The sequence below is a fragment of the Stegostoma tigrinum genome, chromosome 33 (assembly GCF_030684315.1).
Source record: "Stegostoma tigrinum isolate sSteTig4 chromosome 33, sSteTig4.hap1, whole genome shotgun sequence".
NCBI lineage: Eukaryota > Metazoa > Chordata > Chondrichthyes > Orectolobiformes > Stegostomatidae > Stegostoma > Stegostoma tigrinum.
The window spans coordinates 28,211,541-28,229,400 of NC_081386.1; the positions used below are offsets into that span (position 1 = coordinate 28,211,541).

The 17,860-nt window shown below is 44.2% G+C and overlaps 1 protein-coding gene across 1 annotated transcript in view; it reads left to right on the top strand.

Annotated features, from left to right (window-relative positions):
* Positions 1-17,860, top strand: part of LOC125467172 (A-kinase anchor protein 13-like) — a 335,592-nt gene that overhangs the window by 35,607 nt on the left and 282,125 nt on the right. Inside the window, exon 3 of the mRNA XM_048562633.2 lies at positions 15,396-15,543. Within this exon, the coding sequence (XP_048418590.2) occupies positions 15,396-15,543 (148 nt within the window). The remainder of the gene's footprint in view (positions 1-15,395; positions 15,544-17,860) is intronic.

Consider the following 17,860-nt stretch of genomic DNA (forward strand, 5'->3'; position numbering starts at 1 on the left):
GGTTGCAAATCAAGCAGGCTGAATCACCGTGAATGGTTCAGGCTTTTTCAGTGTTATATCTAAAGTCAAACAGGCAAGCAGAGAGCGTTCCATCACAATCCTGACATCTGCCATGTAGATGATGGACAGACTTTGGAGAGACAGAAAATGAGTTAACTGCTACAGAATTCTAAACCTCTGACATCCTTTTGTAGCCACAACATTATACATGGCGAACCCAAATAATGGCTCTCTGGATAGATTGCTCCCAGGACGTTGATGGTGGGAGATTCAGTGATTAGTAATGCACCAAGTGTCGAGGGAAGTAGATTGGAATCTCTTTTTGTTGGAGCTGATCATTGCCTGGTGCAGGTATCACTTTTTGATTCCCAGCCCAAGTCTGGGTGTTTGCAGATCCTCCTGCATGAAGGCAGAGGCTGCTTCTGGATCTAATACGTTGTGTATGGTTCAGAAGTCATCAGTGAACATTCCACATTACTGACCTTGCGTTGGGTGGAAGGTCATTGGCGAAGCAGCTGAGGATGGTTGGGTCAAGAACACTATGATGTGCTGAGGCTGTATAGGCTGACCTCTAACTATCACAATCACCTTCTTTTGCACAAATTATAACCCCAACCAATGGGGAGTTTACCTCTTCCGATAGACTTTACTTTTACTTGGACTACTCGATGTCAAGGGTGATCTGCCTTACCTCGCTTCCCACTTTTACTTTTTCCATCTTTTGAGAGCTGCTGCCTGAGCCCTTAACCCTTTGCAGTTTCTCAACTTTAAACCCTGAATAGGGATTTTTTTGTAATGTGTGCATTTAAACTTAGTGGGTGCAGCCACTTGAAGTTGGAAAGCAGCAGCATCTTGAGCTGTTCTGTGACAAAAGTAACACTGTTGTACAGTGAGCCCGGACATGGCGCAAGTATTTTCAGATGCACTGTTCAATGGTTGCTGGGTCTAAGTTGATGACCTTCATGTTTGACACTTTATATGGTACAATTTCATCCAAGTGGACTTGGCAGCTGTTTTGTGTCATTGCCAATCTGTTGAGAACTCTAAAAGCAGACCCTGCTCCTAATGCAACTTTCAATTTGTCAATTTTTCACATAACCTTAAAATAAATACAGATCAGATTATTTTGTTTGAATCGCATTTTATACATTTTTGAAGTCTTTTGAGAAAAGTCTTGAATGTTTGAATGAAAATAAAACCAAATTGCTAGCTTCTCTTTTTGTACAAACTAATAAAATGCTGACATAAAACCTGCTGTATTTTTTGTATTAGCCATGGGTCGGTCACTAGCAATTTCAGAGCAAGGTTTTGGATTCAAGCCCACTGTAGGACTTGAGTATAAAAATCAAGGCTGATCCTATCATGCAGTTCTGAGGGAAATGCAAGCTTCTGTCTTTTGAATGTGTTTTAAATTGATTTCCCATTTGTTCTGTCAGGTGTAAGTACAAGATCCCATAATACTACATCGAACAACAGTTGAGTTATCCCTGGTGTCCACTGAAGGAAACTAGTTGATCCCTTTCATGTCACTGTTGATGAGCTTGCTGTAAATAAATTGGCTTCCTATGTTTCCTATGTTCCAATGACGGTTACCCTCCAACAGCATTTAATTCACTGTAATGTATTTTGAGATGTCCATGGGTCATGAAGAAGCTTTAAAATTGCCAAGTATTTACCTTCTGAGCATTTTATCAATTCAATATTCATATGCTTCCAACCAAACATACGGTTTTGACAAATTTTCTTGACAATTTACTGTCCATTATTCATTATTCCCGACGGTCTCAATGCCTTTGCAGTCAAGCGCTGATTCTGTTGGGTGGCACGATGGTCTGTTCTAACAGATAAACAAAAAGAAAATCACATTTGTGTGTCTGACGCAGAGTGCGGGACTATTGTGCGAACAGATTTCTAAGTTGCACTTCCTCTGGTTAGGCTGACTGGGAAATGTATGGACATCTGCACTTGATACTGCTGCCAGTGACTTTGAAAGTTCTTTCAGGTGTTGGTCAGGCTTTGTACTTGCAGTTCAACTAAAAATATAATTCTGTTAAATGGGGCACCTAGTCTCCCAGCTAGGGACTGAATGTGGTCACTGTTGTTTTGTTACATGTCTGGTAGCAATGGAGCACTCAGCAAGATTCCATCGATGTTTTGATGACTGTTGTCCAGACCACTCTGCATGTTGGGGTGGTTGTTGGGGGCTTGGGGAACTCCTTAATGTTCTTTAGTTGATGGAAAAGTGCAATGGAATCCTTTGCAAAACTGGAAACGGTTTCACCTCTGTACTTGCACTAATAAACACAACAAAGACTATGGCACCAGTGCATTTCAAGATGATTGAAAGCAATTCATTACCAGTGCCTGATTTTTTTTCTATGGGAAGTGTCTTTTTGGAAGGCCTCATCAGTTGTCCTAATATTGGAATTGTAATGGTCTTTTCTATTTATAAAGTACAGAATGATAGTAAAATCAAACTCTCAGCGGAGATTTTAAAGGTTATTTTGAAGTGTTTATTTTAGATGAAGGTGTTGAAGCAGTGGTTTGTCAGTTTTGATCAAGGCCACTTGGCACTATCTATGTTAATAATTATTATTGACTGATTACTTTTGTTTAGATTCTCCAGTTTTGAATGTACAGAAGTGTGGCTCTTACTACTAGTGGTTCATAAGTGGTTAAATTGATTTGCTAGGATTGCCTTTTGCTTTAACACATTGCAATATATGGGAATTATTAGAAGCAGAGATCAAACTTTATATCTCACCTGTGAGCCTTCATGCCCCACAGTTAAACAATCCTTGAGGACTTAAACCTTGGATGTTCCTGCTGTGGCAAATATGGGGATATTAGATAAGGGAAAAGTTATCCAAATGAGATGGAAGGGTTAACCTGCCTCTTCTCCAAGAACAAGCTTGCACAAGTTAGAAAAACGTTGAGACATTTTATTTTATTGGTACTTTGGGCCAAATGCTGTTTTCACAATTTCAAATCGAAGTTTTGATGATTACTTGCAAAGAAGCTGAAAATACTAATTTCCTGTGGTTTTCTACTTTGAGAGGACACATTGGCCAATATTTCTTTTTCTGTCTTTACGTTGACACATAGTTTTGTGCAATCAGCGTACTGCCACACTGTAGTAAGATACGGCGTGCATTTGAGTTACTGGATTTATCTGCGATATGACTGAAAATCAAACTCTTTCCCCATGGATGGAGAAGGAAAATCATTCTGCATTTGCCCTTTGGGCTTTGTAAGAATTGATTTTGAAATTATATTTACAGCAGCCTTTGAATGTGCACTGCAGAGGTCTCCAGTTGAGAGAATATTTTTAATTTGCTGGAATTTCACTTGTCTGTAGACTGTTAAAATGATGCTGACTAACCTCACTGTTACTAGACCAGCACAGAAAGTATCCAGGTGAATACTCCAAGATATCAGAAACAATAATAATTAGAACACCATTGCAGAAATAATTAAATTATAATAACACTATTATTTACAGCCAGAGCTCACTGGAAACAGAAAGCCACAAGTGTGTTGGAAGTCTCTGCATCTTGGCTTCTACCAACCTGCCCTTTTTAGATTCTTTCAAAATGGTGTATTATGTCCGACAAATGGAGACTTGCCTGTGAGCATTACTGGGATAATTTGGTTTGCATACAGCTTGATGGATTGCTGTGTTCCCGTGATAAAATTGCGAGTGCATCACTTACACAATATTTATCACTCATTACCTCAACAGAAAATTGAGGGTACCTCAGATATGTTTAATTATTCACAGATGTGAATGCTGTCGGTGAGGCAAGCATTTATTACCCATCCCTAATTGCCCAGGTGACAGTTTGGACCCAGTCGCATTGCTGTGGTCCTGAAGCTATGTGTAGGCCAGGAAAGCATAGCAGATTGCATTCCTTGAAGGACATCAGTGAGCCCAGTGAGTTTCTACAACATTGACCAACTACCCCCACCACTTAACTCTTGCCAGGAGAGCTGTCCTCCATCTTCTTCCACTGCTGAAACTTCCCATGGTCACCATTTAGGATGACTTCTTGCCCTAGTTTTTGTGTTGAATTTGAATATTATTATCTGCCACCGAACCACATTCCCAGTATATTTCTCTCAGATTCTGGAATACCAGTCCAGTGACATTACTGCTACACACCACCTCCCCGATGCATTGAAGCAAAATATTCACAAATAAATCCTTTCATCAAGTGCATCTGAATCTGTGACGTTGTATATTCCTAGAAGTGTCTGTGTATTTTGTTGTTCCCAAGCCCTGAGGTTGTTTTTCAGGTATTTGTAGGGTTTCTTCAACCCATTTCAGATGTTTCAGAAACTAGGCTTGAATCTGAGATTAGCAGTTTTTGTTTTGAGGTTTGAGAAAGCACTCCTTTCAAGGTTAAACATTTTGTTGCATCTCATTATAATTCCACTTTCTAACAATAATTATGGGAGGAGATGGTGGCAGAATGGTAATGTTGCTGAACTGGTAACCAAAAGGTCCAGGCTAGTGCTTTGGTGATGAGTTCAAATCCCAGGGAGGCATCTGGTGAAATTTAAACTCAATTAAAAACTCTGCGATTGAAAATCAATGGGTATCCACAAAACTACCATTGATCATTGTAATAGTCTATCCAGATTACAAACATCATTTAGGGAAAGAAATCTGCCATCACCATCTGGTATGACCTACATGTGACTTCAGACCTGCCATAACGTAGTTGACTCTTAACCACCATCTGAAGTGGCATAGCCAGCCACTGAGTTCAAGCGCAGTTAGGGATGAGCAACAAATGCTGAAATTGCTGGCTACATCTCGGCAAAGAAAGAGTCCAGTTCATTGCTAGTGGCAATGACCCTGATGGCAGGCTGGAAGACCAGGAGAAATTCCATCTCCAAGCAATTTCTGTAAGCCCCAATGCTGGGCTCATCTGATGATTGCCTGCCTGGCTCTGGGGCTCTATCCCCTTGCAAGGGTGGAAACCCCTCCTGCCTCCATTCACTATTGAAACGAGAACATCAAATGCTCGTCATCTGAGCAGGGCCTGTGGAAGCTGTGGCTACTGCTGGGACATCACCAAACCCAGAACTGCTGTCAGGGACAGCCCTTGGGAGCAAGTCATATAGAGTCAGAATAGAGAATTTATTCCTGGCATGCTGCCTCTGTTCCTCCTCACCACCACCACCCCCCCCCCCCACCCCACCCCAGACCGCTGCAACTTGCTGTCTCTCTGCCTCTGTCTGTCACCGTCTCGCTTACTATCTCTCTCTCTTTTTCTCTCTGACCTTCCCTTCCAACCCTGTTACTACTAGGAATGCCCTTTTTTTCAGCCTTTAGCTGGTTATTGAAGTGCCCCCCACCCCCCCCCCACCCCCCGCCCCCGACCACCACTTATCTCTTGCCAGGAGAGCTGTCCTCCACCTTTTTCCACTGCTGAAATTTCCCATGGCATCAGGAAAGCAATGTGTTCCACCCCTTCCCTTCCCTCCCAAATATCTGCTCCCTCCCTACCCCACAAAGGCCCCAGTAAGTTTCTGCCATAGCTTTGTAAATGTGCTTTCTTGTGAATAGCCTGTGTCATTCTGCAGGCACGTGTTTGACAGTGGTGTGACTGGAATGATTTCATTGTGAAAGATGAAGCTTGGCAGCCATATTTGGATAACCTCACACCGCACGGCCAATCTCTGTATTCCAGCAACCGTCATTGGCTGCAGAAAGGAGTTGGGAAAGGGAACTATTAAGAGGCTAGTTAAAAATAATTCTGAAAAGCATCCAGAGGGCTTTGAATTTCAGCCAAACCAGTACCGTACTAATTGAAGATAATAAAATGTGAGGCTGGATGAACACAGCAGCATCTCAGGAGCACAAAAGCTGATGTTTCGGGCCTAGACCCTTCATCAGAGAGGGGGATGGGGTGAGGGTTCTGGAATAAATAGGGAGAGAGGGGGAGGCGGACCGAAGATGGAGAGAAAAGAAGATAGGTGGGGAGGGGATAGGTCAGTCCAGGGAAGACGGACAGGTCGAGGAGGTGGGATGAGGATAGTAGGTAGGAGATGGAGGTGCGGCTTGGGGTGGGAGGAAGGGATGGGTGAGAGGAAGAACAGGTTAGGGAGGCAGAGACAGGTTGGACTGGTTTTGGGATGCAGTGGGTGGAGGGGAAGAGCTGGGCTGGTTGTGTGGTGCAGTGGGGGGAGGGGACGAACTGGGCTGGTTTTGGGATGCGGTGGGGGAAGGGGAGATTTTGAAGCTGGTAAAGTCCACATTGATACCATTGGGCTGCAGGGTTCCCAAGCAGAATACGAGTTGCTGTTCCTGCAACCTTCGAGTGGCATCATTGTGGCACTGCAGGAGGCCCATGATGGACATGTCATCTAAAGAATGGGAGGGCGAGTGGAAATGCGACTGGGAGGTGCAGTTGTTTATTGCGAACCGAGCGGAGGTGTTCTGCAAAGCGGTCCCCAAGCCTCCGCTTGGTTTCCCCAATGTAGAGGAAGCCACACCGGGTACAATGGATGCAGTATACCACATTGGCAGATGTGCAGGTGAACCTTTGCTTAATATGGAAAGTCATCTTGGGGCCTGGGATAGGGGTGAGAGAGGAGGTGTGGGGGGCAAGTGTAGCATTTCCCTCTTCCACACAGTCCCTCTTCCGCACCTACACAGGCCCAAAACCCCACCTCTTCCTCTGTTACATCGATGACTGTATCGGCGCCGCCTCTTGCTCCCCAGAGGAGCTCGAACAGTTCATCCACTTCACCAACACCTTCTACCCCAACCTTCAGTTCACCTGAGCCATCTCCAGCACATCCCTCACCTTCCTGGACCCCTCAGTCTCCATCTCAGGCAATCAGCTTGTAACTGATGTCCATTTCAAGCCCACCGACTCCCGCAGCTACCTAGAATACACCTCCTCCCACCCACCCTCCTGCAAAAATTCCATCCCCTATTCCCAATTCCTCCGCCTCCGCCGCATCTGCTCCCACGATGAGGCATTCCACTCCCGCACATCCCAGATGTCCAAGTTCTTCAAGGACCGCAACTTTCCCCCCACAGTGGTCGAGAACGCCCTTGACTGCGTCTCCCGCATTTCCCGCAACACACCCCTCACATCCCGCCCCCGCCACAACCGCCCAAAGAGGACCCCCCTCGTTCTCACACACTACCCCACCAACCTCCGGATACAATGCATCATCTTCCGACACTTCCGCCATCTACAATCCGACCCCACCACCCAAGACATTTTTCCATCCCCACCCCTGTCTGCTTTCCGGAGAGACCACTGTCTCCTGCCCTCCAACCCCACCACACCCGGCACCTTCCCCTGCAACCGTAGGAAATGCTACACCTGCCCCCACACCACCTCCCTCACCCCTATCCCAGGCCCCAAGATGACTTTCCATATTAAGCAGAGGTTCACCTGCACATCTGCCAATGTGGTATACTGCATCCATTGTACCCGGTGTGGCTTCCTCTACTTCGGGGAAACCAAGCGGAGGCTTCGGGACCGCTTTGCAGAACACCTCCACTTGGTTCGCAATAAACAACTGCACCTCCCAGTCGCAAACCATTTCCACTCGCCCTCCCATTCTTTAGATGACATGTCCATCATGGGCCTCCTGCAGTGCCACAATGATGCCACCCGAAGCTTGCAGGAACAGCAACTCTTATTCCGCTTGGGAACCCTGCAGCCCAATGGTATCAATGTGGACTTCACCAGCTTCAAAATCTCCCCTTCCCCCACCGCATCCCAAAACCAGCCCAGCTCTTCCCCTCCACCCACTGCATCCCAAAACCAGTCCAACCTGTCTCTGCCTCCCTAACCTGTTCTTCCTCTCTCCCATCCCTTCCTCCCACCCCAAGCCGCACCTCCAACTCCTACCTACTATCCTCATCCCACCTCCTTGACCTGTCCGTCTTCCCTGGACTGATCTATCCCCTCCCTACCTCCCCACCTATACTCTCCTCTCCACCTATCTTCTTTTCTCTCCATCTTTGGTCCGCCTCCCTATTTATTCCAGAACCCTCACCCCATCCCCCTCTCTGATGAAGGGTCTAGGCCCGAAACGTCAGCTTTTGTGCTCCTGAGATGCTGCTGGGCCTGCTGTGTTCATCCAGCCTCACATTTTATTATCTTGCATTCTCCAGCATCTGCAATTCCCATTATCACTGTACTAATTGATTCTGTTTCGTCAAAGAATAGTTGTTTTCGGAAGAAGTGAAACCTTGCAGTGACATAAATTGTACCAAAATAACTGAAAGTGCCATTAAATAAATTTCACTTGACTTGGGAGTTAATATTGCTTCCAACTCTGACCTGAATGTGATCCTTTACTTATGGGGTATGCAAATGCCAATCAGTCATTGCAGTACAGGCGTCACTGCTCCACTTGCTGTCTACCACTCACTCTAGCCTGTACAAGTGCAGTTAAGCTATTCCCACAGCTGTACCCTCCAACCTCTAAAAGTCAGGCACACAGTGACATGAAGCAGAGCCTCCTGATTAGATGATTGAGTCAGAGGAGGTGTTTTAAATGAAAAATTGTTCAGCCTTGAAATGAGTAATTGGATAGACTTCATCCTCTTCTTTTATTCATTGGTAAATTCCAAAGCTTAAATATATGCAGTGGTTGATCACAGTGAACTGCATTAATACATTCCCTGCTGTGTTGTAACAGTTTTCTTCAGTAGCGGTATTGAATATCAAGTTGTATAGTGGCTCAAGTCAAACGTTCCCTTATATATGTCACTGCCAAAGTACACTGTTGGTCATTTGAGAAGCATTTCTGCCAAATGTTGTTGTTCCCTTTTTTTAAATTTCTCCCTGTCGTGTTGAAAGCTGTGAGGCTTGGGTGTCGTAGGCTCGTGGACTTCTCAAATGACCATTCTTCTTCTTCGCCCTGGGCTGTAATGACTGGCAGGGCTGTTCACCTGCAAAAGCCGTCACTGCTGATGCTCTTTTAAATGCATTGTGAACTTCCTGTTGTGGTTGGCTCACTTTGAAGCTTTTCCTCTCCTGCCCCCAGCTTTGGTGTCCCTATTCCACAACTGGGATGAGTAAACAGAGTATAGATTGGGTATCAATTGTGGTACCTTGTGATCAATGTGATGTAGTTGTGCATTGCCTTTGCTGATGGAGCTATCCAGCCAGCTGGCATCCATTTAGTTCTGAACTCCTGGTTGGTGATGGGAATATTAGGAGGTGTATTAAGAGGCCTGATATATCTCTGACAACATTATTTATGCAGTGGAAACTTGTTTGCATGAAAACCAAACCATTGATAAGCTTTCAAGCGGGGTGCTAAAATGGGCAGCTTGTAAATGGTGATCTAAAATTAAGATGGAGTTTTAATTGGAATTAATGTGGAATATATAGTGCATCAATAGATTTGATTGACAACATCAAGAAAATTTAATAATCTGGACTGGTTGATAGAAATTGAGAATGTCATACTAGATAAAGTGGATTTTTATTTGGCCTTTCTAATCCTTGTTCGTGGCATTATTACACGTGAACTTAGAATTGTTGCAGAACAGATGGGAGCTGATCTGCTTGTTACTGCTCTTCCAAATTAGTTGGTCCTGCTAGCCAGACCCTTCTCCATTGCCCTGCAAAGTCTTCACTTTGGATTCTGACCAATTCCCTTGAGAGAGGCATAGTTGAATCTGCCTCCACTGCACACTTTGGCATGCAATTCCTATTGCTGCCTTTAGTTTGTTTGCCATTCATCTTGAATTGGTGCTGACTGGTTCTTGACCCATCCTCCAATCTGTTATGTTCACTTTTTTGTGAAGGTAGTGGTAGTGTCGTAATTTGGATTTATAATCCATAGCCCTGGGCAAATGTTCTAGGGACATGGGTTTAAATTCCTTCCTGGCAGATGATTGAATTTGAATTCAATACAAAATCTGGAATTTAAAAGTAGTTATTAGCACTTGGGAGGTTTGGGTAAACTTTAAATGTCAGCAAATGCTTACTAAAAGCAAAATCAAAGACATAAGATGAACTATGAAAGAAAACCAGCAGAAAACATAAGCACTGATGCTAAAAGCTTCTATAATTATATAAAAAGGAAGAATATGGTGAAAGTAAACGTTGGTGTTTTAGATGTTGAAAATGGCGAGGTAATAATGGGAAAGCTCAAATGGCAGAGGCACTAAACCAATATTTAGTCTCTTTCCAAAGTAAGAGGTTAATTTCTTTCCAAAAACCGCAGTTATTACAAGAGGAACTCGGTGAAATTACTAGCAAGAAAGGTATTAAGTAAACTGGGATTAAGGGCAGATAAATACCCAGGGGCCTGATGACCTGCTCCTGAGGATATTAAAGGAGGTGGCAGCAGAGATAGTGGATGTATTAGTCGTATTATTCTGAAATTCCTTGGATTCGGGAAATGTACCAGTGGATTGGAAACCTGCTCATGTGACACTTTTATTCAAAAAAAGGAGATAGGCAAAAAGTGGGCAACAATAGACCAATTAGTTTGACCTCCTGTAGTGGGAACATTACTGGAGTCAATCATAAAGGAGGAGATAACTGAATGCTTGGAAAAACAAAGCTCAATTCATTAGTGTCAGCATAGTTTCATACCGGGCATGTTGCGCTTGACAAACATGCTGGAGTTCTTTTAGGATGTAACCAGCAAGGTGGATAATGGGGATCCAGTGGATGTGGTATATTTAGACTCTCAAGGCATTTGACAAGGTGCTTCATAAAAGGCTGATCCAGAAGGTCGATTCCAAGGTGTGAAGGGGTAGAGTATTATCTTGGTTAGAGGATTGACTGACTGACACAAAGCAGAGGATTGGATGACAGGGTCTTTTTCCGGTGGCAAACTGGATTATAAAATGACACAAATGAAGTTACAAATATGAGGCATTGGTGAAACCAATACTGGAGTATTTTATCCAGTTTTGGTCTCCTTACGTAAGAAAGGATATGGTGGCGCTGGAGGTAGTTCAGAGGAAGTTCACCAGTTTGATTCCAGAGTTGAGAGGGCTGACATATGAGGAACAATGGGTTTTGTTTGTGCTTGCTAGAGTTCAGGAGAATGTTGGAGGATTTCACTGAAGAAATGCCAAAGCGGAACGATAAGGTGGATGTGGAACAGGTGGTTTCCCCCCAACCCCAGTGGGACAGCTCTCTCACAAGGGGGTGTTACTATAGAGTGAGAGGCAGTAGGTTCAAATCTGAGATGTAGAGAAATCCTCCACACTCAGAGGGTTGTTAATCTGTGGAACTCATTGCCGAGAGTGCAGTGGAGGTAGAATCAATCAAGGGATTCAAGAAAGAAATGAATGTGTTTCTGATGAAAAGTGGGGTAAAGAGCTGTGGGGAACAGGCAAGAAAGTGGAGCTGAGACCAGGATATGATCATATTAAATGGTGGAGCGGGCTGAAAAGGCTGAATTGCCTACTCCTCCTGCTAATTCCCATGTTCTGAGTTTAATGGTGGCCATTGTCAATTGTTGTAAAAATCTATTTGTTTTGTTAATGCAGTTTTAAGGAATTAAATTGCCAACCTTGCTTGGCTTGGCTTGGCCTGATCTATGTGACTCCAGAACCACAAAAATGCGCAACTTTTTTCGATCATTCGTAATACGTGGGCATGACTGACTAGCCAAACAATTATTGCCCATCCCTAGTTGCCCCTTGAGAAAGTGGTAGTGAGGTACTTTCTGGAACCACTGCAGTCTGTTTGGGGCGGATAAATGCACAATGCTTTCAGGGTGGAATTTCCAGGATTTTGATCCAGCAATTCTTACCTGCTGTTTAGGTTCTGGTTGTAAATGCTGGGTTAGCCAGTGACTTCCACGCCCATGTTAGAGTTCAATTTAAAAAAAAGACAGTCTCCATCCCACAAGTTTTGAACATTTTTGTCATACCTCTTCTGTACCTCCCCTTTTTTTCGAAGGAAAACATTCTGAACTTTTCCAACCTGTTCTTGTCATTAAAGACCCTAATCGCTGGAACCTTTTTTCTGTAAATCTTTTCTGCATCTTTTTCAAGGTGTTCAAGGCAATTGTGCCCACGGCTGTTTTTAGTGAAAGGTGTGGACTATAGTTTATCCAATCCCCTTACTGGTGTAAAGTCTGGACCTGAGGATCACGAATCAGCATGGCTCGAGATCTGATTGCTGGTCCATGCGTTGATCACTGGCCCTCCACTTTCCAAAGGTTGGCCTCAGCACCCTGGCCTGGGAGGGGGAAATCCATTATGGTTCGCATTTCCGATTGTGTATCCAGTAATCCCTGACCAGTTTTGAGAAAAAGGACTAAACTGTATTTACATCCATGTCTTTCATGTCCCAGGGCTCTCCAATTGCTCTTATAGCCAATTGAAGTACTTCTGAAATCAGTTGTGATGAAACACAGCAATAACTCCCATAAACCTCTGTACCCTGCTGTTTTAGTTAGAGGGCAAAACATTAGTTGGAGTGCAGAAAGAACTCTCCTCTCTGAATTAGAACCATAGGATCTTTTCTATCCACCCAAGAGAGCAGGTGCTGCCTCAGTTTAGTGTCTCATCCAAAAGGTAACACCTCTGACAGTAGCGCATTCACTCAGTAAGACACTGGAGTCTCAAGAACAAAAACAAAATTACTGGAAAATAAACAACTGCACCTCCCATTCGCGTACCATTTTAACTCTCCCTCCCATTCCTCAGACGACATGTTCTTCGTGGGCCTCCTGCAGTGCCACAATGATGCCACCCGAAGGTTGCAGGAACAGCAACTCATATTCCGCTTGGGAACCCTGCAACCCAACGGTATCAATGTGGACTTCACAAGCTTCAAAATCTCCCCTCCCCCCACTGCATCCCAAAACCAGCCCAGCTTGTCCTTGCCTCCCTAACCTGTTCTTCCTCTCACCTATCCCTTTCTCCCACCTCAAGCCGCACCTCCATTTCCTTCTACTAACCTCATCCCGCCTCCTTGGCCTGTCCATCCTCCCTGGACTGACCTATCCCCTCCCTACCTCCCCACCTATACTCTCATCTCCACTATCTTCTTTTCTCTCCATCTTTGGTCTGCCTCCCTATTTATTCCAGAACCCTCACCCCATTCCCCTCTCTGATGAAGGCTGTAGGCCCGAAACGTCAGCTTTTGTGCTCCTGAGATGCTGCTTGGCCTGCTGTGTTCATCCAGCTTCACACTTTTTGTTATCTTTACTGGTAAAACTCAGCAGGTCTGGCAGCATCTGTGAAGGAAAAAACAGAGGTAATGTTTTGGGTCCAGTGATCCTTCCTCAGAACACTTCTGTTTATTCCCTTCACAGATGCTGCCAGACCTGCTGAGCTTTTCCAGCAACTTTGTTTTTTTGTTTCTGATTTATAGCATCCGCAGTTCTTTCATGTTTTTAATTTACTGGAGTTTCGGTTTGGATTACATGCCCAAGACCTTTTGAGTGAGGTTTGAACTGAATCCTACTGCACAAACATGAGTCAGGAGTAGACCATTCATCCTGTTCAGCCAAGTAGTAAGATTATGTTTGTGTTTTGAAAGCTGTATTCCCATCTACCCTTTGTTAACTTTAGACAGATTCTTGTTGGACAAAAGAATCAATGACTTGACTTTCGCTGCCTCCTGAGGCTATGTTCCAGTGATACATAAACCCTCAAAAAATCCCTTAGTATCTGTATGCAAAGGATTACTGTAATTTTAAGTGTATCCTCTAGTTCTTCCTACAGCCAAAAGAGGAAGCATCCTTTCCATACCAAAATTATCACAGCCTTTCAGGACCGTACAAACTTTAATTGAGTCAACCTTGGTTCTTCTGAACTCTACAGAAAACCATTCTAGTATGTCCAATTCTTCCTCTTGTTCTGCGTTTCAGCCTGGTCGACCTCCTACAATGCACATTTATATCCATCCTTGAATAATGAGTCCAAAACTGCGCATAGTATACAAGATGTGGCCTCAACAGTACCCTGCATAAGTGAACCTTGACAGCTACACTTTTTTATGTCTAATTCCATTTAGTATGCCATTGGCTTCCTGATTATGGCTGTACCTGTGCATTATCTTACAGTAGAACTCCCAGATCCCCCTGCACTTTGGAATTACAGTCATTCTCGGTTTAAGTTTCTTTTTTACACTGTTTTATTCTTCCTGACTTGCTGTTGAGAATGCTGCCCCCTACCCATGACAAATGCCGATGGATTGATGTTGACTGTGGACAAGATCTGCCCCGATAGTAAGGTCACTGTTAAATGACCTGTTTCCAGCTACAATGGGCTCATATATGTGCAGTGGCCACTTGCGTCAGGAAGGCTCCTAGAACCTATACAATGCAGGCTTAGTTGACAGCTTGGCAAAAATTGTGGAAACTGTTGTTTATGTAATGAAGGAGAAGCACTTGCTCTCAAGATACAATAGAATTAAAGAATGTGAAAGGGTACAGAAACTTTTTGACCAGTTGATTTCAGTTCTTTGATTGCATTGTTAACTTAAGCATGGTTTTAATGGCTTACGGTTTTTGTCAGATAAGAGCCCTTTGTACAACTCTAGTCAAATGAAGAATTCAGGTCTGAGCCATGGATAAACATACTCTGTGCTAAAAGTTAATTTAAGCATGTATTTTATTGATCTTAGTTGGTGAGATATGAACAGGAGTAGGCCATTCAGCCCCTTAACCCTGCTCCACCATTCAATAGGATTATGTCTACTTCCCTGCCCTTTACCCGTACGCCTTGATTCCCCTACTGATCAAGAATCTACCTATGGGTCAGAATACCCAAAGTAATGTTTAAATCTTTATTAAGCAAGTAAAGTTAAGGGTCTTGCTTTGACTTGAGGGGCAGCATGATAGCTCAGTGGTTAACCCTGTTGCCTCAGCATTGGGACCCGGGTTCAATTCCACCCTTTGGTAATAGTCTGGAGTTTGCATGTTCTCCCCTTGTCTGTGTGGGTTTCCTCCGGGTGCTCCGATTTCCTCCCACGTTACAAAGATGTGCTCGTTAGGTGGAGTGGCCATGCTAAATTGCCATAGTGTGCAGGAATGTGCAGGCTTGGTGAATTAGCCATGGGAAATACAGGATTACAGGAATTGGGTGTGATGCACTTTGGGGGGGCTGGTGTGGACTCGGACTGAATGGCCTGCTTCTATACTATGATTGTGTGATTCAGAAGTTTGTTTCAGAGGTTTAATGTAGAAATAATAAGTTTTTTAAAGAGATGATTTAGTAAATTGTATGTTACATTGTATTGTGTTTCAAGTTTAGCTCTTGGAGGAGACAATATTATTAATAAATAAGGGGAATAACAGTAAATCTTCATATAAAAGCTATTCAGCAGTCCAGACGTACCATCTGATCTCAAACCTATGCTGATGATGAAATCCATGTTCAATTTGCAATTCTGTTTCTAATAAAATTTTGTCTTTTCCTTTTAAAGGGGGAGTCTGTTCTGTCTGTGCTATTGGATGCTGAGCACACAATTGAAGAGGATGTAACCCACTACCTAGTGTTCTCTGGCTCCAGTCAACATCATTTAATCAGCACACAAAGGATAGATCAGAAAACATTGCAGACTGTCGCTCCTGGTAAGTGAAGATACCCTGGCTTACCCTGGCTTTTTTATTTTGCTGTTGTTGTTCACTGTCCTCAATCATTCTTTAACATGTCAGCTTCAGATATGATTTGAATTGAGAATTCCTTAGATAGGAAATAGTTGGAATTATTGGCCTGGACTTTCCCCTGGCAAGCTATGTTATTCCCGCGTAGTTGGGAATTGTGCAGAGGGACCCTGCAGTGTCACCATTACAGCATACCCCAAAGAAATTGCCTGGGAATCTTAGTTTTCCACTGGTTAGTTAGTCTATGCCTGTAAACCTCTGAAAATCAGAGACTTTGGGGAGCTTTGATATAATTGAGTGAAATAGTTATTCAGGGAACATTAGACTGTTAAATACATACTGTAACTCAGGAGTATCTGTTCAACTGACACCATGCCTACATCACACCCCCCCAACTATATACCCCCTGATTTGACCTGATGAGAACACCCCACTGCTGAATCTGAACACTCTTCCCCACACCCCAAGTTCAAGTCCCAGAGCGCCCCCACCACCACCACCACTGACCGAACCCAATATCTCCTGCCCACCCCTTCTATCGTAAAACACTGAATCATTTACCTGTATCCTGGCAATCTACCACTTGGCATCTTATCCACCTGATAACCTACGGCCTGCCTAGGTAGAAGTCTCCCCAGTGGGCACCTTACATCCTCCTTATCTGCCATCCTGCTTCTTGTGCCCTACCCAGCTGGCACCTTCCTTTCTACCCATCTGGCTTCTTAACAGTTGGAACCACAATCCTATCCACCTGGAACCTGTTGTTGTCTCGCTCTCTGCCCCCCCCCCCCCCCCCCCCCCAATACCTATGTGACAGCCTACCCTTTCAGCACCGAGGTATCACACTTGCATTATGGACTTAACTTTTAACAGCAGCGGTCAAAGACACTGTGAGGACCTTTACACTTCAGAGTACGGCAGCTGCCTGCAGTGTAAAGGAGTCATGGAAATGCCTTTCTCTGACAGGTTGACAATTTGATACATCTGTCAGAATGGAGATATCGCTCCGCATTTCTGGGGGAGCCTTGAGTGGAATCGCCTTTCATAGATTGTCTCTGTCTCTCTGGCCCTTGTTTTTTCTAAGCGGGGTAAGAAAGGATTCCTTGGAGAATCTAGGCCTTTGTCATTTTTCAGGTGGAAGATAGCAGTAAGTGGGGTACCACAGCACCAGTGCTTGGGTCTCAGTTATTCACAGTGTACATCCTCGGTTTGGATGAGGGCAATCCAGTGTAACATTTCCAAGTTTGTTGGCAACTCCAAACTAGTTGGGATCCTCAGCGATGAGGCGAATGTAAAGGGGCTTCACTGATTTGTACAATTTGAGTCTAGGGGCATCAGCATGGCAGTCGCAGCACTCTGTCGATAAGTGTGAAATTGTCTGCTTCAGTTTTTAAAAAAACAACCAACCAGCAGGGTATTATTTAAATGGTTATGGACTGGGAAATGTTGATGTGCAAAGGGACCTGGGACACTTGTGCTCTGGTCGCTGAGCAGATGCAGCTAGTAGTTAGGATGGCAAGTGGTATGTTGGCCTTCAATACAGGAGGGTTTCAGTGCAGAAGTAGGGTGGTCTTGCTACAGCTGTATAGGGTCTTGATGAGACCACACCTGAAGTACAGTGTGCAGTTTTAATCCCCATCCCTAAGAAAGTGTGCACTTGACAGAGAGAGAGTGCAGTGAAGGATCACCACACTGATTTCTAGGGTGGCAGGTTTGTTGAATGAGAAGAGATTGAATTGACTGAGCCTGTGGTCACTCAGGCTTAAGAGATTGCAGTGCAATGTATAAACCTCTGACAGGGTGTGTGTGCCTGCGCCCATGCCTGGACTGTGGGATACATGATAGTCCACTGCATCCTGAGAGGAGGACACATTTCCTTCCTTGGAGCATGGTGCTGTTGGAGAAATTCCCACAACAGAAGGTTGTGGAGGCCACGTCAGTGAATATATTCAACAAATAAATAGCATTTTAGAGGTTAAAGGTGTCGATCAGTATGGGGAGAGTGCAGGAACATAGGTTGAGACACAGCCATGATTATAGTGAATGTTGCAACACGTTTGATGGACTGAACAGTCTACTCCTGCTTCATTCTCTGTATTTCTACGACATAATTTAAGGACGCACAAAAAGAGTGTGTTGAATTGTCAGTGGTGTCGAATTTCTCATGTAAGGCCTGACATACTACTTGTCGTTTGATTGACCCTTTTCAAAGCTGCTATGCAATGTGTGAGTGCTCTTAAGTTCATTGTATTATTGACTGAGGAAATGATGTATTCACAAATGA